Source organism: Euprymna scolopes, chromosome 44 (assembly GCF_053919585.1).
Source record: "Euprymna scolopes isolate OS-2025 chromosome 44, ASM5391958v1, whole genome shotgun sequence".
Lineage (NCBI taxonomy): Eukaryota > Metazoa > Mollusca > Cephalopoda > Sepiida > Sepiolidae > Euprymna > Euprymna scolopes.
The window spans coordinates 54,745,172-54,772,013 of NC_136525.1; the positions used below are offsets into that span (position 1 = coordinate 54,745,172).

General features: G+C 33.4%; 1 protein-coding gene across 1 annotated transcript; it reads left to right on the forward strand.

The window, feature by feature from the left end:
- The first annotated feature begins 241 nt into the window (after nucleotides 1-241).
- On the forward strand, nucleotides 242-24,928 carry LOC145268847 (NADH dehydrogenase [ubiquinone] iron-sulfur protein 3, mitochondrial-like). Its single transcript, XM_080124521.1, has 6 exons — nucleotides 242-387; nucleotides 6,671-6,730; nucleotides 11,627-11,874; nucleotides 15,055-15,180; nucleotides 20,309-20,428; nucleotides 24,635-24,928. The coding sequence occupies exons 1-6, from the start codon at nucleotides 327-329 to the stop codon at nucleotides 24,830-24,832; spliced, it is 813 nt and encodes a 270-aa protein (XP_079980647.1). The 5' UTR covers nucleotides 242-326; the 3' UTR covers nucleotides 24,833-24,928.
- The last annotated feature ends 1,914 nt before the right edge of the window (nucleotides 24,929-26,842 follow it).

The following is a 26,842-nucleotide window of genomic DNA, read 5'->3' on the forward strand; positions in this document are numbered from 1 at the left end:
TAACGTAAACAAGTTCTTTCTTGATAAACCGTCCCCTTAAGTAATCTAAGTTACCAAATTTCCACCACAAGCGATTATTCTGATATTGTCTCATTGGCTACTGTACACTCATTAACCCTTATCCTCGAGTAACCTCCTAGCCTTGATAAGTGGTGATTCCTTTGTAAAAAAAAAAAAAAAAAAAAAGACTTCGTTAAAATGAAGACTGAAAGACGTAACTAATATCTTCGCCTATTTTTTTTCTCTGTTTCTCGATTAGTTTCGTCTGTCACGCGTCTGTCTGTTCGTCGTTTTTGGTTGGAGAGAAAACCGTTCGGAGGTGAAAGATGGCTTTTTGCCTACGAAGGTTATTCGCCCCAGCCTCGATTGGCCTTATAAAAAGAGCAGGTATGTCCGTTGTATCTAATTTTTTAAAAACTTATTTCATTTTTAATGCAATGAATTTATATTTCCCGTGTTTTTATTTTTCAAACAATTAAAAAGAAACAAAAAATCGCCTTTGAACATTGGATCATCGCACGTGTAAAGGTTGTTTTAAGGACATTTTTTTGTTGTTTCAATTTATTTAGATTTAAAAAAAATGTCCAATTCTTTTATTTATACATTCCATGAATTTTATTATATTTGTTTAAAATTCATGAATTGTAACCATTTCTCGTGTGTCGATGCGTATAAGTTTCTCGTCTCTACGTAACTAACACAATTATTACTGTTATCATTTTTTGTGAGGAAGGGGTTTTGTTAACTATTCTGTACTTTCATCTAACAATTTAATTTTTAAAAAATTGACTTTAACGTGAAAATTCGGCCTGTTATTAGTATAGAGACAAAATGGTAAAACTATACAAACACCGTGACAGCGAATTAACCCTAAACCTAACCCTAACCCCAACCCTAACCCTAAACCTAACCCTAACCCTAAACCCTAACCCTAAACCCTAACCCTAATCCTAACCCTAACCCTAACGCTGTCACGGTGTTTGTATAATAATACCAAATAAAGTGATAAAAACAAAACAAACAAATATATAACAAATAAAGGTGCTTCTACATTATTGGAACGAGATTTTGTAGTCGATAAATTAAGTTTTCACAAAAAAACAATGGTTTCAACTAATTTTTTTTTTTTTTTTTGTCAATTCTAATAAATTACAATGTTAGCTTCACAATTATGCAGTCGAAATTACCTGAATATGACTGAATTATTTTAAAAAAATGGGTTTGTTTTACTGTACACATAGATTCGAAAAAGTTGTCACAAAACAAATATAGAACAAATAAATGTTATCAAAGGCAAGATAAGTTACTTTTCTACCCAACTGGATATATTTTTAGTGTTTATATTTAATATAACATGTTTATTCAGCTCGAAAAACATACAGTTTTTACCGATGTTTTGGAAAATTCAAAATGGCGGCCGACTCTCTCTCGGAGATGGTAAGTTTGGGAAAAGGAGTTATAAATAAAAAACCAGTCAAAATACTGTTAAAAACCCGCCGACTATATATCAACCTATGTCACGGTAACATATATTGAGCGAGTTTCTAACAGTATTTTGTCTGTTTTTTTTTTCATTTATAACTCATTTTCCCAAACTTACCGCCTTAAATATAGAGTCGGCCGCCATTTTAAATTTTCCAATACATCGATAAACACTGTTTTTCGAGCTGAATAAAGATGTTACATTAAATATAAACACTAAAAACAACATGTCCAGTTTGGTAGAAAAGTAACTTATCTTGCCTTTGATAACATTTATTTGTTATATATTTGTTTTTTGACAACTTTTTCGAATCTGTGTGTACAGTAAAACAAACCCCATCTTAAAAATATGAGGAATACGTAGACACCATTGTTTTCATGTGAAATTCAGTTTTACAGTTTGCGAAAATCTCGTCCCAATTCTGTAGAAGCGCCCAAATAAATGTTACCAAAGGCAAGATAAATTACTCTGTATAGTTCTTTTTAGTTTTAACTCCTTCTTCAAGCGTCTTTTTTTTTTACATAGGAGTCACAACTTATCAAGGCCCAGAGGCCACTCGAGAATAAGGATTAATGAGTGTACAGAGTCAATGGGACAATATCGTAGTAATCGTTAGTAATGGAAATTTGGTAAATTGGATTACTTAAGGGGAATGGCTCATCGAGAACTTGTTTACATTGGACTTGAAGACGACCATATTGTAATCAGTTGGAAAGCAGACAAACGTAAGAGTGTTCTACAGGCATGCAGTTCTACGAAAGAAGCTTTGTTCATGGAATCTACGTTTAGATTTAGGCACTGATAAAGAGTGGGGGGAAATTATTGATAGTGTTTTCAGCTAGATGAGTGTTTCTTGTGAAAGTTTGGCGAGAGGGGGATCATAGATTGAAGCTCAGACGAGCACTTGCCATGAAAATAAGAATAAAGCAAAGACAGGCTCGCAACGTCTCTTCGGTGAGAAAGAGGTTGTAGGGAAGAGAAAAGGGCATCCCCTACTAGGCTACAAAGTCTATTTTGAACTTTGTAAATCAAGGCAGGGTAAGCTGCTTCTAGCAGCTCTTGCCCAGATGTGGCAACAGTACTCCATCCTTGGACGTACCAGGCTTTTATATAGGTAGAGAATTGCAGTAGCAGTGAAATATCTACTGAAGCGGTAGAATGTTTCCACCATTTTTTCAACGACCTTGCTAACAAATTTGATGTATGTGTTCGATTTCAGATCAGGAGTAAGGTCAAGACCAGAAGCTTGTCAAAACATAGAGCCTCCCCCAAGATGAAAGCCATTCATTTCAATTGATGCCACATGGGGATCAGAGCATTGATGATGTAAAAATAGAAGCTTGGTTTTAGATGCATTAAAAGTAACCAGTCACCCTTTTCCCCATTGTACCACGTGCTCAAGATCAAAGGAAAGAGAATTAGAGAGAACTTGGTCGGTTATGGTTTTTGATGTTTTATTTTTTTTTTTTTTCTTGCAAGGTTATCTGCCATTGCCCAGGGCAAAAGTCTAGCATATTTTTACTAAAACTTTTAGCTACCTGTATGAAAGTACAGAAGGATCAAAAATTTGATCTTGCTAAAAATGGGGGCAGCTGTAGCCTCAGAATGAAAGTTGATAGTCTTAAAGATAAAAATATTGGGCTATCTATTATATAAATCTCACCTGTCTGTTTAAATGTATGTATGTTTGTATGTCTTTCGACAGAGGCGCCGGATTTTCACGAGATCGGTATCATTTTGAAGTTCGACCCTTCGGACGACAAATATCGAAAAATTGGTCAGAAACATTAATTCCTTCACCCTCAACTGGGCACTTTTCTACAAGGAGGCATCGCTTTTTTTTGCCGATATTTTCGAAAGTCATCGCCTCCTTTTGATTGTCTAGCCTTAATTTAAACCTACGTCACTTCCGGCTGGGCGATGGGTGCAACAGCAAACACGTCACTTTTTTTTTTTTTTTTTTTTTTTTTTTTTTCATGTTCTTTCAAACCTGCCGCTACCACTTTCTTTTTTTTTTTTTTGCTCAAAAAATACACCTCCAAACACCCGGGCACCCAGGCTAGTTTTTGGTAATTTTCGGACCTGGGAGGTGGGGGTTCAAACCTTTTAAAGCAAAAATCTTACAAAATATTTTTTCGTTTAAGTAATATTTTGTTTCGTTCCTTTTTCTCATAATTATGGCAATGTAAAAATTGCAATTAATGTTCATTTAATGTTCTTATAACATGAAATTTAAATATTTTTATTGATTTATGAAAATTTTTTATATAATTACTTGGTCAAATTATTCAACCTGATTAATAAATGCAATTTTTTGGGTTGCCGTAATTATAACTTTTCATTTTATTTATTGCGGACTATTATCCTCATTTTTTTAGTTATTGTTTCGGCCAACTATTCCTCTGGCCTTTGTCAGGTGGTAGCCACGACGGGATAGAAACTCCGAATCTCGTTACTGCCTTCCGTGGGTGTTGTCGTCTCACCATGTTTTTGGCCAAGTAAGCCTCTGGCCGGCTTTGAGTAGGATTGAAACCTCTATCTTCAGACAATTCTCACCTGGAACCGTAGAGATTCAACGTCTCTATCCACTGCGCCACGGGCCCCGAAGGGTGATCAAGGTTGAATTTTTTGGTCTTATAAATTCATGTTTATTTATTATTTGATCTTCCATGGTCGGGTCCGTACCGAAGGGTATATATATTATTTTTAATTGAAAATCATTATTGAGATGAGTATTATTTATTATTTTTATTTATTGCGGACTATTATCCTCATCTTTTTAATCGTTTCACGACGTTTCAGCCAACTATTTCTCTGTGAATGCAATTAGGAAATTCAAAGTTCCTATCCCGTCGCGGTTACCACCTGACGGAGGCCAGAGGAATAGTTGGCCGAAACGTCGTGAAACAACTAAGAAAAGATGAGGATAATAGTCCGCAATAAATAAAAATCAATTTTAATTGATAGCGATGGAAGTTTTCGAGCTTTCTATTTTTTTTTTTTTCTTCTTGGTCGAAAATTCACCAAACATGAATGTTATCGTTTTTTTTTTTTTTTTTCCTTTCCATTTTCAAAACTCAATCATGTTCTGCAAAGTCAAAAACATTTTTCTCTGAAATGATTGAGCCTGAAAAGGGTTGATATGCTGTAAAATAAGATCACCAAACTAAACGATAAATAAATGTTTGACACAAATTTAAATAACTTATTCCAAAATCACTGGATTTGGATCCCCCCCCCTTCCGCTCGCGCCCCCCAATGTACACAGTAACAGATAAATCACCCCCCCCTTACTCCAACTTGGAGTGCTTTCCTTTTCTTGTTTTATTTCTTTTTCAGCTAATTTTAAATTTTCCACCCAAAAAGTGCTATAATGTATTTTTGAAAATTAGAAAATTCTATGTCCTGGAAAAAAAAAAAAATCCCTTCCCCCCCCAAAGTAGTTTGCGAAAAGGGTTAATATGCCATAAAATAAAATAATAAACACAAACCAAAATTTGGTCCTGGATATGACCTTAAACTATATCCGATGGTGAGACCCCAGCTTGCGGACTTTGGGGAGTGTGGAGCCACCATTTAATTGCCATTGCTCCCAGGTCCACTCTGACCCAGACTGTTAGTACCTGTTAGGGTCTCAACTATGGGTTAAATAAAAACCGACTTCAAAAAAAAAAATATACTCTTAAAAAATTGTTCAATATCACTGGATTCAGCATTAAATAACCTGAAAAGGATTGATTTGCCGTGAAACAAAAACAACCAACTGACCAACCAAAAATTTAATGGTTTTAAAGACCAGACAAGTTTAGGGTTTTTTTTTTATTTTACTAAATACATTAAAATTAAATCCAGCATGGCACGTACAAGAAAAAAAGATATATAATCTGGATTTTCCTGGAGAAGCCATTTTTATGGGTTGAAAATTTAAATTGTATTTTAATAAATATATTTTTTAAAAAAATCTTGCCTTCATCTGCTCTTGTAAACTGGTAAATTTTGAATTTTGAAACATAATTTTTTTATTTTTTTACCAGTAACAACAATATGTGACTGCATTCATCATAGTTACTTTCTCTATTGCAAATACTAAGTAACATTTTTTTTTTTTTTTTTTACAACATTTCACAAATATTTTTTTTTATATTAGTTAAAGTCAGTAAACAATAAATAAAGATAAAAATTGACATGCCCAGGTATTTTATGAACACTGCTCATGAAATTGACATGCCCAGGTATTTTATGAACACTGCTCATGAAATTGACATGCCCAGGTATTTTATGAACACTGCTCATGAAATTGACATGCCCAGGTATTTTATGAACACTGCTCATGAAATTGACATGCCCAGGTATTTTATGAACACTGCTCATGAAATTGACATGCCCAGGTATTTTATGAACACTGCTCATGAAATTGACATGCCCAGGTATTTTATGAACACTGCTCATGAAATTGACATGCCCAGGTATTTTATGAACACTGCTCATGAAATTGACATGCCCAGGTATTTTATGAACACTGCTCATGAAATTGACATGCCCAGGTATTTTATGAACACTGCTCATGAAATTGACATGCCCAGGTATTTTATGAACACTGCTCATGAAATTGACATGCCCAGGTATTTTATGAACACTGCTCATGAAATTGACATGCCCAGGTATTTTATGAACACTGCTCATGAAATTGACATGCCTGAGTACTTTATGAACACTGCTTTTTATGGGTTGAAATGAAATTTGACACGCCTGGGTACTTTATGGATATTGCTCACGAAATCGACATGCCTAGGTACTGTACAAACACTGATCACGAAATTGACACGCCTGGGTATTTTATGAACACTGCTCAAAAAATCAACATGTCCAGGTATATTATGAACACTTCTCACAAAATTTCATGGCCAGGTACTGTATGAACACTGCTCACAAAATTTCATGGCTAGGTACTGTATGAACACTGCTCACAAAATTTCATGGCCAGGTACTGTATGAACACTGCTCACAAAATTTCATGGCCAGGTACTGTATGAACACTGCTCACGAAATCGACATGGCCAGGTACTTTAGGAACACTGCTGACAGGTATAAATTAGTTAATTTTGTAAATTATTTTTCAATTTTCCTTCAGGAATTGCTTTTGAAACTTTTTTTTTTCTCATTTAAAAAAATTATTTTCAATTTCAGCGTTAAGGCCGTCTCGTATTGTGGCCCCTTTGACGAGGTACCAGAGCACGGAAACTAAACGTAAGATTTAAAAAAAAAATTTTTTTTAAATATATCTTATCAATTTTTTATCTTTTTTTTTTTTGTTTTTTTTTTTTTTTTAAATTAACTGAAAAGAAGTCAACTTTTCAATGTTAGTAAAAGTCAAAATAAAACCGGCAGAGTCTATCATGCCATTTTTTGCCGAGTCTTTTTGTTTTCAGTCCGTCCCAGGTATGACACTGCATAGTTCTAGAAGGAGTCACTTTATTGCTCATCACCTGAAAAGAAAAGTAGGAATTTTTTATTTAACTCCGTGGATTAAGGACAAGTGAATTATATACATGTGTGTATGGGCGTGACTCAGAGGCTAATCAATAAGGGTGGAAAGCTGTAGGTTTCAGTTTCAATTCTAGCTGATGGCACACAAGTCTTATTTTTAGTTTTAATCTCACTACCATATATTAGGTACAATATAATAATCAATAGAGAATTGTCTATATAATAATAATAAATACGTAATCTGCATGAGTTATTTAAGCGTATCATCCGACCAGGCAACACAGGGCAGCCTGCTAGTATGTATATATATATATATATATATATATATATATATATATATAAGGGCTCCTTCAGTCTTTGACAGACTATGAATACCCACGAAGGGGTGCCTGCGCGTGAAATTTTTGTGGTGGGAGGTGCGCAACCTCCAACCACACCTCTCCTTAATCGACATTGTTTAATACCAGTGGCAAGTGAAATGTGTACAGGACGACTGGAAACAAATGCCGAGATAAGCGGAGAGCTCGTACAACACCTAAAATTCCCAAATGGTCACCCATCTGGTACTAACCAGGCACGACGTTGCTTAACTTTGGTGATCTGACGAGAACCGGTGTGTCAACGCGATTATGCCGTATATATATATATATATATATATATACTTCAGAATAAAATTATCTAACAATCAACTGGTATGGAAACCTATGATTATAAATTTTACAAAATATTACTGGCAGTAATCTTCTATAAGTATAAAAGCGAAAATGTATGTATGTGTGTTCGCTTTTTCTGTGTGTCTACAAAAGGCTTCTTTCAGAGAAGCGGTCGGTCGGTTCACAACTTTTTAAAACTTTTTATATCACATATAAATCGTAATATCTCATAGTTAACAATGAAGCTCGCCTGTCTATTTAATTTGCTCGATTTCGGGAAGATAAATATTCAATATTTGTCGCTCGCCGCATGTGGGCTAGTCTTTTTCTTATAACATCTTTTTTTTTTTTTTTTTTTAAACCCCCCCCCCCCAAACACCCGGGCAACGTCGGGTACCTCTCACTAGTATTCTATAAGTACTATCCCACCTAAATAAGAATACTCAATATACAAGATAGAGCAAATAAATTAAATTTTAGTCATTCAATGAATTAAAAAATTTATGACGTGAAATGTTTGAATTTCAAATCAAAAGATTTTTATTATTCTATGTAAGACAAAGAATACATTTGAAATATTATAACTCCTTATCCTATTTGCTAATATTTTCTCCTCTGAAGAGATGGTAGACATCGAAATCCTATAGGATAAGGAGTTATAGTATTTCAAATGTATAAAGAATACATTCCTATACATAGGAATATCTTATGTCTTACATAGAATAATAAAAATCTTTTGATTTGAAATTCAAACATTTCACATCATAAATTTTTAAATTCATTGAATGACTAAAATTTGATTATATATATTAGCAGGGAGACCTAACGTTGCCCGGGATTGAATGATGGTCAATGAATATTTCACACTCTTTTTTTTTTTTTTTTTTTTTTTTTTCATCAAAATCTTTGAAATCCCCCTGGAGGAAGCTTCACATGCCTCCATGCAGTAACTTAGACCAAATATGTTATTCTACATTGCACTCTAGAGAACCTACTGTTTCTTTTATAAAATTATTTTATGTAAACAGTTAACAAAAAAAAAAAAAAAAAAAAAACACTAAGAAATTTACATGCTGGGTTTGAACCTACAAACCATGTCATGCAAAAAAAAAACAAAAAACATGTAAATTTTCAAATCTTATAAAATTCTTTGCGGTTAATGAAAAAAAATTAAGAAATTTACATGCAGAGTTTGAACCTACAGACCACGTCATACAAAACAAAAATAAAAAAACGCTATCAACTTACATACTGTAGAATTTTCATGGCCCGTTGTCCTATCATTGTTGCTAAGTGATGACATGGAAAAAATGGCTTTACCGATGATAAATTAAAATAACGGTTTCGATTATCGGTAATTATCGGGGGTATTCTGAGACAAAACTTAACTAAGATCACTCCCAGACTTATGGTCCTGGATATGACCTTAAACTATATCCGATAGTGAGGCTCCAGCTTGCGGGCTCTGGGGAGTGTGGAGCCACCCTTTAATTGCCATTGCTCCCAGGTCCACTCTGTTAGGGTCCCAACTATGGGTTGAATAGAAACTGACTTGCAAAAAACAAATATATTCTATTAAAAAAATTTTCTTCAAAATCACCGGATTTGGCATTAAATAACCTGAAAAGGGTTGATATGCCGTAAAACAAAAACAATCAACCAACCAACCAACCCAGACTTATACTTTTAAGTTCTGTCAATTTTAAAGAAAATCTGTTCAGTCGTTTTGGAGTCTATAAGGAACGACGTCTCACACGCATGCACAGTTGCATTTATATAATTGTAGAGAAGAGATAGAAATATGTACTAGTTACGTTTAGATTTGGAAAATTCTGGGGTTTCCTTCTATGTCGGTTATATACTTTTGACTTTAGTTTGATTTTCAGGGGAGATAATCATTGTGAAAGCTAAATTAGTGTTTCTTGGCTCTCAGAGCAAAATTCTAAAATCGAAACATTCAATGGTACTTGTACAGTTTAGCCAAGACATTAAAAAATGAAAATATCGAAAAAAGGTTATATTGTATGTATTTGTTATGGAACAAAGTTTTCCGAAAAAAAATTCCACTTAATTTCATCAAATAGTTTTTTTTTTTTTTTTTGTTTTTTTTACTGCGAAAAACAAATTTCTTACGATACCGAGCAAAAGGTTCGATTTTTAGGAAGAAAAGCAAGAATTAAAGACGGGGAGAGAGTATCAGCGCTTTACATGGAGTTATCTCCCCATGGTGTGTTCAGCAAATTTCGAAATGGCTGACTTCAACTCACTCTCATAAAAACGTGTTTTTCTGCTGTAAAAAAAAAAAAATCTACTCAATCAAATTAAATGAAATTTTTTTTTCGGAGATCTTCAGTCCAAAACGGATACGTACAATATAACCTTTTTTCAATATTTCCATTTTTGAATGTCTTGACTAAACTGTACAAGTACCCATTGAATTTCAAGTAAAAGTCCATGCTATCTACTGAATTGTCATGTCGCAATAATCAAAATATCCAAAAATTATGAAAAACGGTAAGGTAGAAAATTATTAATGAAAACAGTTTTTTGAAGACAATTTGCAAAAATTAAGTTTTGCTAGATTGGCAAAAGATTTTCAGTTTTCTGAAAATATTTATCTCCCTTTTCTTACAATTAGAACTCTCTGGTTTCTTTTTTTTTTTTTTTTTTTTTTTTTGAAAATCTCAATTCTCGCTAATTGTCTTCAAAAACTATTTTCGTTAAGAATTATTTTTCTACCTTATCGTTTTTCGTAATTTTTGGATATTTTCATTACTGTGACATGACAATTACATAGATAGCACTGTTTTTTTTTTTTTTTTTTTTTTGGCCAAGATCAAAGTGTAGTATCTGTTCTTCAGGTGCGGCACTTCCGTTTCTTGTTCTCTTTCGGTGGAGGGGGAATCCTTCACGACTGAGACAATTTTTATTTTTGTACCTTTTCTCCACGTTAAAAAACGACCCTGGTGTCTAACTCTGTCCCGTGGGGAGGCATTGTAAATAGGTACTTGAAATTCAATATTTCCATTTTCGCTATTATAATGAAAGAGAACCTTTTTTACTTCATTCTATTTTTTATTTTTATTTTTTTTTTTTTTTTAACAATAAATTTTGTACATTTTTAGTTTGCATCATTTCAATGCCTCTGTCCAGTCTCGAAAAATAAAGGATACCTCCTGTAGGGGCAGCTGCATATGTTATTGTAAGGCAAGGGTTGCGCAATCACAACCATACCTCGCCTGAATCGACACTGCTTGAGCCCAGTGACAAGGAGAAATCCAGGACGACTGGAAACAATGCCGAGATAAGCGGAGAGCACATACAGCACCTGGGAGTCCCAAATGGTCACCCATTTAGTACTGACCAGGTTCAACGTTGCTTAACTTTGGTGATCCAGTCAGAATCGGTGTGTCAGCGTGATAATGCTGTATCATTTTAAATCCCTTCAAAAAATATTATAGTTATAAAACCGCTTTCAGAAAATCAAAGTTGAGCCCTATTTAATGAATTGAGAAGAAAGCGGACAATTAGTGTACGTCCATCATTCTAAACTTCCTGTTTGTTAAATACTTTCTTGGCTGTTGATTATGACAACCTCCTTATACAGCTTAATAATGTAATAGTAGTTATTTCGATTTTTATTTTTAATATTTCCACACAGATTTTTACAGGGCATCAAGACTGCAATTTTCAAAGCTGCAAGACAGTCGATTTCATTAAAATTTGATTTTCCTATGTAAAAAAAAAAAAAAAAAAAAAAAAAAAAATTGATCAAATTAAGTGAATATTTTTTATGAGAACTTAATTTCATTACGGGTATGCAAAATAATTTTTTTTTTTCTCAAATTTTCAGTTTTTAATGTCTTGATTAAAAAAAAAAAAAAAAAAACTAAACACGTACCGTTTTTTTTTTTTTGTTTTTTTTTAAATCAATTTGACGACCTTTCGGGTTTTAGTCTGACATAAAAATCACAATTTATTTTTTTATTTTTTATTTTTCCAGCCACTACGAAGCCCGATAATCCGTTGCTCCGATCGACCTTGTACGATTTTGGTGAATATGTCGGCAGCTGTCTTCCCAAATACGTCCAACAAGTTCAGCTCACGTATAACAATGAGCTTGAGGTACTCATTCATCCGGAGGGGATCATTCCTGTGATGACCTTCTTGAAAGACCATCATAATGCACAGTATCTGAACATTGTTGATATTGCTGGCGTAGACATACCCTGCAGGACATATCGTTTTGAGGTAAAGGTTTCCCAAAAAAAAAAATAAGGCAAAGTTTACAGACAAAATGTAGTTGACGTGTTGCTTGGAATGTATGTTTTATAAGTCATAATGATCAGTTCATTAGTTTAAGAGTGAATCATATATTATGACGGGGTTGACAGAGTGAATTATAGTGTTCGAGCAGTCTTTGAATTTTGACTTTTGCTTTGAAAAGGCCTTATTTATATATTATTACCTTGAAAATATGGAAAATTTCTTTAAAAGGCCTTGAAAATCATATTCTTTATGTCCAGTAAAAATGTGTCGAAATATTAAAAATAAAATCGAAATAAACATTATTTTTTAAGTATTAACAAAAATACCATTAAAATATTTTTGAAAATAAAATCAAAATAAATATTATTAAATTATTTAAGTATTAATAAAAATATCATTAAAATATTTTTTGAATATTTTTGAAAATAAAATCAAAATAAATATTATTAAATTATTTAAGTATTAATAAAAATATCATTAAAATATTTTTTGAATATTTTTGAAAATAAAATCAAAATAAATATTATTAAATTATTTAAGTATTAATAAAAATACCATTAAAATATTTTTTGAATATTTTTGAAAATAAAATCAAAATAAATATTATTAAATTATTTAAGTATTAATAAAAATATCATTAAAATATTTGGTACTCGTACAGTTTAATCAAGACATTAAAAAATGAAAATATTGAAAAAAAGGTTATATTGTACGTATCCGTTTTGGACTGAAGATCTCAAAAAAAAAATTTCACTTAATTTGATCGAGTATTTTTTTTTTTTTTTTACAGCAGAAAAATATGTTTTTATGAGAGCACGTTGAAGTCAGCCATTGTGAAATATATAATCACATTCATAAAATTTTATTTGATACATGGTATGTCTTACACGTATTTCGTTGAATGGTATAACAAATAACTCACCAGAGAACCATATAAATCCATAAAAGCCTCCAAAGAAAAGGGCCAAAGTTGCAAGAAGAAATGGAATTCTTTTCAAGTCATAAGAGCAAAAAAAAATAAAAATATAAAAAAAATCTTACTAATTGTAGATTATTTATAGATCATTCCAGAAAGAAATCACCCCAGAAAAACACAGATACCACAAGGATGAAATTGTTGCAATATACTGTTAACTTTTTAAATATATACTGAAACTATATTTCTATCTCGGCATCAAACAATGCTGACATAGAAATATAGTATATATTTAAAAAGTTAACTGTGTATTGCAACAATTTCATCCAGTTTTCTTGGACTTCTCCTTGCCACTAGACTCAAGCAGTGCTGATTCAGGAGAGGTGTGGTTGGGGATTGCATAAGCCACACAATTACATGCACAGCTGCACCTACAGGGGGTATCCTTTGTCTTTCGAGACTGAATGGAGACATTGAATATTTCTAATACTTTTCGTATTTAATTTTTAATGAAAGGGATTGATAATTCAATCCATAAGTCATAATTAATTTTTTACTTGAAAAAATGATTAGAAAAAAAATAGTTTTAATTCCAATAGATTTACAAATCATATATCAATATTAAAAAGGAAATATGAAACTAAAAATTAGCCATTGATATATATATATATATATATATGAAAAATAGATTAGAGGTAGAGGGACCTGAACACCCAATGTTTCGCCCGATTTATGCGGGCTTTTACAAGAGGGATGGTCATTGACGAGGGGGGGGGTATATATAATGATGGGGGGGAGAGCAGCATGTTTTCTTATGTAAATTAGATGCCTATATACATATATACATTTTATGATTAGAGAAAATAATAATAACCATCCCTCTTGAAAAAGCCTGCAAAAATCGGGCAAAATGTTGAGAGTTCAGGCCCTTCTACCTCTAATTTATTTTTCATATTGTCGGATTTCATCCATCTTAACAATCATATATATATATATATATATATATATATATAGCCATTTCAGAGCCCATAGGGAACAAATTCACACACACAAAGTTCCTTATATATAATAGTGTGTGCGTATATATATTTCTTTTTTATTACCGTTTTATCTGCTTAGCTAATAAATAATAATAATAATGATTTTAAAAAATACATATTTGCTCTGCAATAGTATTGAGCACTCCAGGTTTTTACTAATTACCATTTTTGCTATATATATATATATATATATATATATATATATATAAGGAACTTTGTGTGTGTGTGAATTTGTTCCCTATGGACTCTGAAATGGCTGGGCCAATTTTTTTTTTTTTTAAATTTTCACACTAATTTTCATGGAAAGTGTTCGACTGAGCTTCAATCTATGGTCCCCTCTCGCCAAACTTTCACAAGAAACACTAGACTAGCTGGAAACATTATCAATAATTTTCCCCACTCTTAATCTGTGCCTAAACCTAAACATAGATTCCATGATCAAAGCTTCTTTCTTAGAACTGCACGCCTGTGGAATTATCTTCCGTTTTCCTGCTTTCCAGCTGTCTATAATATGATTGTCTTCAAGTCCAATGTGAACAAGTTTCTGATGAGCCGTTCCACTTAAGTTAACAAATTTACCGAACTTCCATTACTATTAATTACTATATTGTCCTTTTGACTACTCTACACTCTTTAACCCTTATCCTTGAGTGGCCTATCGGCCTTGATAAGTGGTGACGCCTATGTAAAAATAAAAATAAAAAAGGTACTTGATGTGTCTGGGAGTGTTCCCTGATGCAATTAGATGGCTGTTAGCAGACCCTGGGTGTGGCTACAGGACTCAGCACCGGCTCACAAGTCCAAAGAGACCCAGGCTTGGTTTCAGAAGGAGTGCTATGACTTTTTACCCTTCGTTCACTGCGCCTCCCTCCTACACCAACTTGAACTTACTGGATTATTTCGTTTGGTCATACGTTGAGAACATCACCAACATGACATCTCACAACGCTAAAGCCAGCCTGAATGCCAAGCTCCCACTGGCGCTTGTGGAAAAACCATGCTTTCAATTCTGGATCCCTATCGAGGCGTTGATTGAGGCTGAAGGTGGCTACATTGAATAGATGTCAGCTCTATTACATGATCAAGTTACCTGAATTGATTTTTTTCGATAAAAGTTTTAAAATAAAGCTGTAGTGTTGTTTTCTTATGGGCGACAACTTTATCGTTCCACCCTGTATACTGTATAATTTTTTTTTTTTTTTTCAGATCGTCTATATCTTGCTGTCGCTTCGATACAATTCACGCATCCGTGTGAAGACTTACACTGATGAATTGACACCAATTGATTCTATCTGTTCCGTCTTCGCTGGCGCCAATTGGTACGAACGAGAAGTAAGTATTCACATTGCGTTTAATACTAAAACTTTAAGAACCTTGTAGGTTTTGCACGTGAATGTTCTAGATGGTGAGAGGGATAGCAAATGAGGTAAACAAAGGGAGAATGATAAGACGCCTGGTTAGAAGAATGGAATGATGTAAATTGTAATTTAACTAGCAGAACCCGTTAACCGGGGGTGCCCGGTGGTAGCATGCAAAGTAAAATCCGGTGGTTTCCGTCATCCGCCGGGCGTTGTCGAGCAAGACTCACATAAATAAATAACGGGATTTAAAAGAAAAAAAAAAAAATATTCTGATTTTTTTTTTTTTTTTTTTCGTCAAATAACACGACAAATAAGTAATAAACCAATGTTTTTTGGGTTTTTTTTTTTTCCGAACGGAAGGTATTCGTAAACGAAAGCAGTTTTTGCATAAATATGTAATTGCAAAAACATATATTTAAAAGTCTGTGTAAGAAAATATAATTTTACTGAAACAATTTCGTAATGTAAAACAAACAACATTGTATTTATATATATATATATATATACTAGCGGGGGATGCCCGGGTGTCTTGAGGTAAATCAAAACTGGGGGGGGGGGGGGTTAAATAATAAAAAAAAAAAAAATGTTTTGGTAGGTAAGTATGAGAATCGAACCCGTACCCTTGAGTTGGAAATTAATGTGAAAAAAATAAAAGGCCGACGTTAACCATTAGGCCACCGCGACTTACAACATACACAGGTTTGAATTTATTTATTGAACTATAAAAACAGGCGTGCGCAATAAAAGTTAACTTTGCTGCTTCCATTTGACCTAATTAAGAAGGTCAAATAGAAGTCACGCAGTTGTTTACCCAAATTTGACTGTTTTTTTTTTCCCAACAGATGTTGGGGAGAGCGAAACCAGCTCCCAATTGTCCAGATTGAATAGCAATTGTCTGATGTACAACATTGATCAAAGCTGATTGCTTCTGGACATTTCCCGGCGCAATGCCGACGACTTGTTAACTTTGAATTAGTTTCGCTTTTTATACGAAAAAGCTTCATCAACATGCGAGAAGCCAAAATAGCAATAATTTTGTAAAAGTTAACGTGAATAAATCTAGATGCGACGCGCTTTCCCAAATCGTACATATTATTATTTAGGACCCATATAAACAGTTGTAAGCGATCGTAACGACATCGGAACCGTGTGCGAGAAAAGCCTTTTGAAGACATACACAAAATGGTCACACACATTTTGCCTTTTATATATATATAGATTAAAAAGAAGTTAAAAATAAGTAGAAGATGCACATATAAAAAAAAAAAAAAATGAAAGAATCGAAAATGGTATTTTAGGTATAATGTAAGGAAATAGTAACTCATTCTTACTAAAGTAAGTTACTACAGGGGAAGTATATCTTTTCCGAAGTTTGTAATCAGGGTATTTAATCAGAAATGATGACCTAATATAATCATGGAAGCCATGTTTGTTTCAATCTCTGAAACGTTCTTTTTTTTTTTTTTTTTTTTTTTTTTTTTTTTTTTTTTTTTTTTTTTTTTTTTTTTTTAATGAGGTTTCATGCATTCCGGAATGGCAGAATATGTACTTGTCGGCCAATGAGATTACATGAAATGTGAGGAGGGAGAAATCATTACGTTTTGGGATAGATATAAGAAAAGACTATGGTGTGTGTATAAGAATATGAGCCAGAAAATTAGGGCGAAACTTCATATATGATCCTAATGACCCCCCCCCCTCCATCCAATGTCGAATGGTAGTGAGAGTAGTACTTTTTTTTTTTTTTTATTTGAGAGAAAAACAACAGCTACTGTATATCTGCGATCGTGATGATGTCACTCTCAGAATTAAATGTAATGTTTTAATAATACAAATTAATGTGCCTATAAAGTCATTCTATAGTTTAAAAAGGTAACGGTTAATAGTGTAAACCTAATAAATTTTTGTATGTGCCATCTGTTGTTGAAAACCTACAGTATTTTGGTCCAGAGGGAAAAAACTGCACCTCTTTTCTTTTTATTATATATAGGGAAGAGGAGAGAGAGGGGGAGGGAGATTATATTATGACATCACAATGTACTGTGAAATCCTTTCCAATTGTGAAAATTGGACGTATCGAAAGGTGTCTCTTTCTTTTCTGTGGAATCTGTTACTTTACTTACCTTACTGTTATTTTACTTAGCTTCTCTTCAGGAGGTGCGACATAAGGTCAAGTGTGCGTTTGATGAAAACGTTTCTGTGGAACGAAATGGATTTGAACTTGTTATACCCAGATTGTTAGTCCGTGTCATTAACCACTTAATTACCATCTTTCAGTTGAGCCGTTATTTTGTAAAGGGCATATACTGCATAATCTTCTTCAGCCTCTGTCCCACTGATGAAATGCTGCATCCCTCTGCCTGTTCTACAATTATTCTAATGGTGAATGCTCTGATGAACTACAAGCACTTGTACCCCTCGACGTGAATACCCGCAACAAACCAGACAAGCAAATAAATTCCACCCCTTCACAATAGAGATCCCTAGGCTCCCAGAACTGCTAGATTTTGGAACTCCCTTCCGGGATTCTGCTTTCCCAACTGTACTGACATGCAGAAGTTCAAGTGTAATGTGAACAGACATCTTTCTGCTCATCTCCCTTCATAATATCCCTGCAACTTATGTCCCCCGATAGTAGACCCCTACTTCAAAGTGGCACTGCGCCTTGTTTGGGGTGAAAATTGAATTTTAAAAAAAAAATCACGTTAACACACCGGTTCCCTGCTTGATCACCGAAGTTAAGTGCCAAATGGGTGACCATTTGGGAATACTAATCGCTGTATGTGCTCTCCGCTTATCTCGGCATTGTCTCTAGTTGTCCTGAACTTATCTACACTTGCAACTGGAATTAAAAAAGCAGTGCCGACTCAGAAGAGGTGCTCTATGTCCTCTTTGCTTAAGAGAGTAAACCTCGACAAAAAATCGGGTTTGAAGTCCCAATAGGTGGATGATGAAGCACTGCAACAACTTTCCGGCAACTCCTGCAGTTGTGCTGGCTCCAACCATATTGGCTTGCCTTTATGTCGGACTTTGCAATGCTGAGAGAGGAACCCTGATAAGTGGGCAAACCTAGGTTTCCCTATCACCCGCCCAGGCCTGTTCCCGAAGAGACAACTCTAGCTTTGAATTGCATAACCACAGCAGATGCTGCAGTGCATCAGACTAGACGCAGAACGCTATTATTTTATTAGATAAAAGGTTGTCATCATCAGACGATTTCATTGGTTAAAAGTTTTACTTTTTTTTTCTTCGGAAGACTATGTAGAAAAAAAAAAAAAAAAAAAAATCTGAAAGAGAATAATGCACAAATAAAACAAAGTAAAAAAAAAACAAAAAAAAAAACAAATGAAAAACAACGAGAATCGCAATAAAACAATAAATGGCTGCAAAACAAAAAAAAGTGTTCCCAGTCGGTTGAAAGTTTGCAAGCAGACAAAGAATACAAGATCCGTTTGCAAATTTTGTTAACATTTTTTTCATCAAATTAGATGCCATTATACCCTTTCATCGGCCGCATATTCCCTCGACTCTGACCCATCAGCCATAACAGTTTCCAACTTGACTGATTAAAATGTTATAATGTAGAATCCGTCTGTGAGAAAAGCAACGAAATACAAAAATCTGAGTCCCAGTTTTGACAAAAAAACTGGTTTGGAGTCCCTTTCTGGCTCTGACCATGAAGGCTTGCCTTTCCGTCGGACTTTAAACGCGAAATCTAACTGGACAAACCTAGGCCTCACCTATCACCTGCCTGGGCCTGCATCCTGATAGACAATTCCAGCTTCGAACTGTACAACCACAGCAGATGCTGCAGCGCACCAGACTAGATAATAATAATTAGGTACTTCTCAGTTTAATCAAGACATTAAAAAGATGAAAATATCGAAAAAAAATTTCACTTAGTTTCATCAAGTAATTTTTTTTTTTTTTTTTTTTTTTTTTACTGCGAAAAAACAATTCATATCAATCAAAAGGTAGCCATGTTTCGATTTTTTAGGAAGAAAAGCTATTAATTAAAATGAGGAGGGTGGGTGTCAGCAGTTTAGACAGTTATGTCACCGTGGCATGTTCTAAAAATCTAAACATGGCTACCTTGAGCGTGCTGTCATAAAAACATGTTTTTCCGCTGTAAAAAAAGAAAAAAAAACTACTCAATCAAATTAAGAGAAATTTTTTTTTTAAGAACTTCATTCCATAATGGATACGTACAATATAACTTTCTTTTTGATATTTTCGTTTTTTAATGTCTTGATTAAGCTGTACAAGTACCAATAATTATTTTTCTGCCTTTATCGATTTTCGTAATTTTTGGATATGTTACTATTTGTGTTATAGCAATTACGTAGTACTATATGTTTTACTTAAAATTTAATATTTCGATTCGCTCAGTATAGAAGTACTGAGATTTTTTAATGAGGTTTAATTTAATTAATTTAAAATTAATGTCCCCTCAGTTTTACAGATACGTGATAATGCTGAAAACGCAAACAAAAAAGCGTTTCTTTTTATTTTTTGCCTATTTGAATTTATTTTCTTTTTTAATTTTTTCTTTTTAGCTTTTTTATTTGTATTCTTTTTTGTATTTTTTCTTTTTCCTTTTGTTTTTTCTTTATTTTATTTATTGAGATTTGACTTAATTTTTAAAACTGACAATTTTAGAAAATGTTTTCAAATGTAAAAAAAAATTTTTCTTTTTAGTTTTTTCATTGAAATTAAAAAAAAATTAATGTTTTTACCCAATTTCTGTTTTCCTTTGTATTCTTTTTTTATTATTTTTTTCTTTTTAGTTTTTTCTTTGAAATTTAAAAAAAAATAATCTGTTTTTACCTAATTTCTGTTTTTTCTTTGTATTCTTTTCTTTATTTTTAGTTTTTTCTTTAAATTTAAAAAAAAATCATCTGTTTTTACCTAATTTCTGTTTTTCTTTGTATTTTCTTTATTTTTAGTTTTTTCTTTGAAATTAAAAAAAAAATCATTTGTTTTTACCTTATTTCTGTTTTTCTTTGTATTCTTTTTTTTTATTATTTTTTCTTTTTCTTTTATTTTTCTTATATATTTTTTTTAATTAATTACGCTTTTTCCTCTCGCTCTCATTTCAGATCTGGGACATGTATGGCGTTTTCTTCTCCAACCATCCTGATCTCCGTCGTATCCTCACAGATTATGGATTTGATGGTCACCCTTTTAGGAAAGACTTTCCACTCAGTGGTTACACAGAGGCAAATATTATTTCTATATAATAAAACATTATCTGTGTGTGTATTCATGTATGTATATTCATGTGTGTAGGCTTGTGTATGTTTATTATGTATTGTGTATGTATGTATGCATATATGTGTGTTATGTTTTCCTGTCCTTTTCTCTCTTACTTTCCCTCTCTATCCTGCTTCAACCAAGTATGCCACCCTGTTCCACAAATTCCAAAACCTCAACATGAAATATCTCCAGAAAAAAAACTCGAATAAACCTAGAACCCCATCTTCCAACGTAGACCCTTACTACCATGTCTCCTTCTCCAACATCAGGGGTCTACGTTCCAACCTTCCAGAGGTTGAAACCCAGTTACACGAGACAAAACCGGACATATTCTTCCTAAGCGAAACTGAAATAGGGCCGACCACTTCCCTAGATGAGTTCATAATTAACGGATATTCTAACTTAACATCTAAATCTGACCCCCAAGATCGCTGTGGGCATGGAATATGTGCATACATTAAAGATAGCTTCCCGTGTAGCAGGGATATCTCTAGAGAAGATCCTAATTTACCTTATATGTGCTTCCGGGTTGCACTTGTTAACACCACTGCATTTATATTTGCCCTCTATCGGCCCCATAACAGCAGAGTTACTATCTTTAAGAGTATATCTGAGAAAATAGACTATATCCTGTCTGCACATCCCTCGGGTAACATTCACATCTGTGGTGACTTCAAAGTCCAAAACGTGGAATGGCTGACCCACTCAAATAAGACAGACGATGAGGGCAGGTTCTGTCATTATTTTGCCATTGCTTATGACCTCACTCAGATTGTTCGCAAGCCCACTCGTGTGCCCGATACTACAGGTCAGTATGCAAGCCTTCTAGACCTTTTTCTCTCAACTTCCCCTGAGCTATGTTCATGTTCCGTTCTTTCTCCTCTAGGATCCTCCGACCACTCCGTCGTATCAGTTAAGATAAAAATGAAATGTAATAAGTCCCCAGACGTACCCCTCCACCGTACTGTATACCGATACTCTATGGCTGACTGGGATAGCTTCCGTACATTCATATCTGATTTACCTCTGCATTCCATGTTTAAAAAGGATGTGTCCTCTATAGTATCAGATCTGACTGAATGGTTAATTGTAGGCATAGACCAATTCATACCATCTAAAAAATTCCAACAAAAACCTAACAGCCAGCCATGGTTCTCCCCCGAATGTGCTGCTGCTATCGCGCACAGAAATCACTTTTTCCATAGCTACCAACGTAATAGATGCACTGAGACTAAAGCTGCTTTCAGGAACGCTAGCAACCACTGTAAAAGAGTAATAAAAAATGCAAGAGAGCTATATGCCCAGTCTGTTAAATCCAAAGTAGCTGATCAGCGGCTTGGTTCCCACCAGTTTTGGCAAATAACAAATAGGATCCTGAACAGAAGTGTGCGTTCTATCCCAACCATTCTCAATGGACCAGAGGTCATCTCGTCAGCATCAGACAAGGCCAAACTATTTGCAAAGAACTTTGCAGCTAATTCTACCCTATGCGACGAAGGCCATCATCTCCTCATATTTCCTCCTATAACACAGAACACGCTAGGTAACATACAAATATCTGTGCATGAGGTCGCCAAGCTAATCAAGAACCTTGATTCCAGTAAAGCAACTGGCCCTGACGGCATCCCAATTATAGTGTTAAAAAAGCTTCAACCAGAACTTGCTCCCATACTTACGAAACTGTTTAAGTGTTGCCTTCAAGAGAAGTGCTTTCCAACACCCTGGAAAATCTCATCAGTATGCCCTGTATTTTAGAACTCAGGTGATAAGTCATCTCCCTCTCAGTACAGACCAATAAGTCTCCTGTGTGTCATGAGTAAGTTGCTGAAATCCATATTAAATAGAGAAATAGTCAACCACCTCAGCAGAAATAACCTTCTTAGTTTAACTCCCTCTCTCTTTAACTCCTTTCTCCTTCACTCTCTCTCTCTCTCTCTCTTACCCCCCCCCTCTCTCTCTCTCTCTCTCTTACCCACCCCCCTCTCTCTCTTACCCCCTCTCTCTCTCTCTCTCTCTCTTACCCCCTCTCTCTCTCTCTCTTACCCCCTCTCTCTCTCTCTCTCTTACCCCCCTCTCTCTCTCTTACCCCCCCTCTCTCTCTTACCCCCCCTCTCTCTCTCTCTTACCCCCCCTCTCTCTCTCTTACCCCCCTCTCTCTCTTTCACACCCCTCTCTCTCTTTCACTCCCATCAAAATATTTGTAAAACAGACACAGGGATGTGACATAGTGCTGGTGGGACAGAGGTTGGAGGTCTATGATTTATATATAAATAAACAGATGTGTGTCTGTCTGCATGAAAATATTTAACCGATAAACTCTTTAACTGCTGGTCACATAAACTGAAGTTAACAGGAAATAGTGATCATACACTAAGGATGGTTTTTAACGAGTAAACTCTTTATTCGACTGGATGAATAAAACGTACAAAAATATATCAGCAAATTGAAATGCAAAATGTTCGTTTGAATTTGCCGACATATTTTTACTTAAAATTTTTGAATTTTTTAGATGAGGGCTGATTGTTTAAATTACTTTCATTGATCGGACTATTGTTCTCATCTTGAGTTATTTGTTAAACGTTTCAGTCAGATTGGCCTATAACCGTCTTTAGGCATATTGGTTGCTGCTTGGAAAAAGAAAAGAGAAAAGTTACTGCCTCCGTAGATATTTTCGTATTCTTGAAGTCTCTATTTTATGGTTATTGTTTCGTATTTGTGAAAAAAATTGGTTGACAAAGGGGAGCCAGATCTAATGAAGATCGACAGGGAATTATCTCCCTTTCAAATTTTATTTCATCGAAGATCAGTCCCAGACACATCACTTACTTTCGTGTGAAATTTCAGAAAAATTGGCCGAGTCATTTTCAAATCCATACTTGGCTCTGTGGATATTTTTGTATTAATCAAGATAATTGACAGGAATGCAAGGTAGAGGATCAGGCTACAAGGAGGCAGCAGATATGCTAAAAAAGAAAACTTATTAAGCAGACCATGCCTAGATTTTTTAATAGCATTTGGGAGCCTCTAATTGTAGGAAAAACAAACATTGTACACCCTTAAGATTTCAACGATAGAAGGGAGATAATCCTCTGTCGATCTTTATTAGAGTTGGGCCCCCATTTGTGAACCAATTTTTTTCATAAATTCAAAACAATAACCATAAAATAGAGACTACGAAAATATCTAGGGAGCCGGTAACTTTTAGCTTTTCTTTTCCAAACAACAACCAATATGCCTAAGGATGGTTGAAGAACAAAAAAAAAAAAAATTTAATGATCAGTTTAGGAGTGAATCCTGTATTCTTATATATATATATATATATATATATATATATATATATATATATATATATATATATAAATAAAACAGATGTTTATGTGTGTGTGTAAATATTTAACTCTGATTTCTTTAAAAATGTCTTTTATTTTTAATTTTTTAAATTTATTTTGGATTTTTATTCATTTATTTTTTGTTTTTTATTTATTTATTTTTTATTTATTTTTATTTATGGATTTTTATTCATTTATTTATGGATTTTTATTTTTTTTTGTTATTTATTTACTTTTTATTTATTTTTATTTTTATTTATTTTGGATTTTAATTTACTTTTTATTTATTTTTGTTTTTTATTTATTTTATATTTATTTTATCTGTTTGTTTGTATTTATTTATTTTTTATTAGTTCATTTTTATTTATATATATATATATATATATATATATATATATGGTGACCCAAAAAAAACAAAAGCTAAATGGAGGCCATCTAAAACATGTTGTAGAATGGAGAAAAAAAGGCCAAAGACCCTTGTGTTTTGATGTGATGTTTTAAATATAATAAACTACTTATGACCAAAGTTTCATTTCATTCGGACAAAACACTAAGGCCTAATTAGTTTTGGGGCCCGTTTTTTGGGGGGGTCACCCTGTATTTATTTATTTTTTTATTTTATTTTTTTTTTTTTTTTTTTTTTTATTTATTTATTTATTATTTATTTATTTTTATTTATTTATTTTTTTTATTTATTTATTTATTTTTATTTATTTATTTTTTTTTATTTATTTATTTATTTTTATTTATTTTTTATTTTTTTTTTGTATTTTTTTATTTATTTATTTATTTATATTTTTTTTAATTTATTTATTTTTTATTTATTTTTTTTTTTTTTAGGTACGTTATGATGATGAGGCCCAGCGTGTCGTTATCGAGCCTTTGGAGTTAACCCAAGAGTTTCGTAAGTTTGAATACAGCACCCCATGGGAGACCTTCCGCGGCTTCCGTACAAAGGCTGAGGCTGATGAGGTCGCTTTGAAACAGGTTGAAGCAGGAGAAGGTGCAGCGGTCACAGCCGGAGAAGAAAAGAAATAACAATTTTGATTATAGAAAAAAAAAATGTTGAACTAGTAATTGTTTCTTCTCAGCGTTCATGTTAAGTCTAGAGTGTAAATAAAACATTTTAACTTATTTGTTTTGTTCACTTTTTTTTTTTTTTTAGCTTTTTTGTTTTGATGTTGTTGCTTTTTTTGTGGACCAAGTGTACTTGCAGCACCCCCAATTATGAATGAATGTTGGTTCTTGTCCATAATTCTCCCTATACAAAAAAAAAAAAAGAAAAATTTGTATAATGTATGTACTAAAGAAGGTTGGAGGTTACATCAACCGGAACATTCAGTACTCTCAATTATGAAGAAGCTAGCCTGGGTGCCTGGCATTGCCCAAGTGTTTGGAGGTGTGTATTGAGCAAAAAAAAAGTTGTAGTAGGCAGGCAGGCTCGAACCCGTGACGTGAAGGTGGAAAAGAAAGAATATGAAAATACCTACGGAGTCAGTAACTTTTTTCTTTTCTTTTCCATACAACAACCAATATGCCTAAGGATAGTTGAAGGACAAAAAAAAAAATTATAATGATCAGTTTAGGAGTGAATCCTGTATTCTTATATATAAAAATAAAACAGTGTGTGTGTGTGTGTGTGTGTAAATATTTAACTCTGATTTCTTTAAAAATGTCTTTTATTTTTAATTTTTTAAATTTATTTTTTATTTTTATTCATTTTTTTTTGTTTTTTATTCATTTATTTTTTTGTTTTTTATTTACTTTTTTATTTTTATTGATTTTTGATTTTAATTATTTACTTTTTATTTATTTTTGTTTTTTATTTATTGGTTTTAGGGTGTTGGTTTAACAAAAAAGGAAAATTGCAAGCGCAAAAAAAAAAAAAAAGTGGTAATAGACAGGTTTGAACTCATACCGCAAGTAGGAAAAGAAAGTGGAAAAAAAAAAAGTGATGCATTAGTTGTTACGCCCTTCGCTAAACCAAAAGTGACGAATGTTTAAATTGAGGCTAGACAATTAAAAAGAGGGGATGACTTTCGAAAATATTGGGGGGGAAAAAAAAAAAAAAAGCCCCCCCCCCCCCTCCCTGTAGAAAAGTGCCCAGTTGAGAGTGAAGGAATTAATGTTTTTGACCAATTTTTTTCAATATTTGTCGTCTGAAGGGTCGAGCTTCAAAATGATACCGATCTCGTGAAAATCCGCCACCTCTGTCGAAAGTTTTTGCAAGGAATACATCATACATTCATTTAAGGTGTCAGTTCTTGCCCATAATTCCTCACTATACAAAAGAAAAATCTGTATGATGTACGTACTCATGACAGACAGAACGAAAATATCATATTCCAAAAATCATGTAAATTAATCAAGTAGTTTTATTTCCAAAAAGAAAATCATTTTTAAGCAATTAATGGGAATTCATAGGCATTACAAGAAAAATCACACAAGTTTAAATTATTATTGAGTTATCTTTATATTTTTTAAATTATTTTCAAAATGGCGGACAACACTGTCACTCGCCCGATAGTGGTATGTACATCAAGACAGATTTTTCTTTATTTTGTTTTGTTTTTTTTAAATATAGGGAGAATTATGGACAAGAACTGTTGTTTCTTATAATCGTTCACGTTACATTTAGTTTCGAGTGTAAATAAACATTTTAACTTATTTGTTTTTTGTTTTTTTTGTGGACCAAGTGTATTTTCAGCACCCCAATTATATACTAAGGAAATTTTGCATTCATTATCAAAATCTGTCTTTAAGTAACGAGTAAAAAACGGGAAACAACCAAAGAGAAAATGACTAACCGACACGCTTTCGAAATTCATACTAGCTGATTTAATTTTTGCATAGGGCCTTAATACATAACACTACTACTACTACTTACCTTTCTGAGTTGAAAGTCGTCTTCTATTTGTCCGTGAATATGCTGCCATATTTCATCTGTGACCAGCCCATAGATGCCTTCCTCGGGATGACACTGGCTATCCATTAGTGTTGGCTGGACGATGAGGAACTGCCGGTACGGGGATTCATCTTTACGCTAAA

Bases quoted from the DNA above. Each gene is read 5' to 3' on its own strand.
- LOC145268847 (XM_080124521.1), top strand. From the start codon at position 327: ATGGCTTTTTGCCTACGAAGGTTATTCGCCCCAGCCTCGATTGGCCTT. The intron at 6,731-11,626 runs GTAAGATTTAAA...TTATTTTTCCAG, and splicing joins CCAGAGCACGGAAACTAAAC to CCACTACGAAGCCCGATAAT. The intron at 11,875-15,054 runs GTAAAGGTTTCC...TTTTTTTTTCAG, and splicing joins GCAGGACATATCGTTTTGAG to ATCGTCTATATCTTGCTGTC.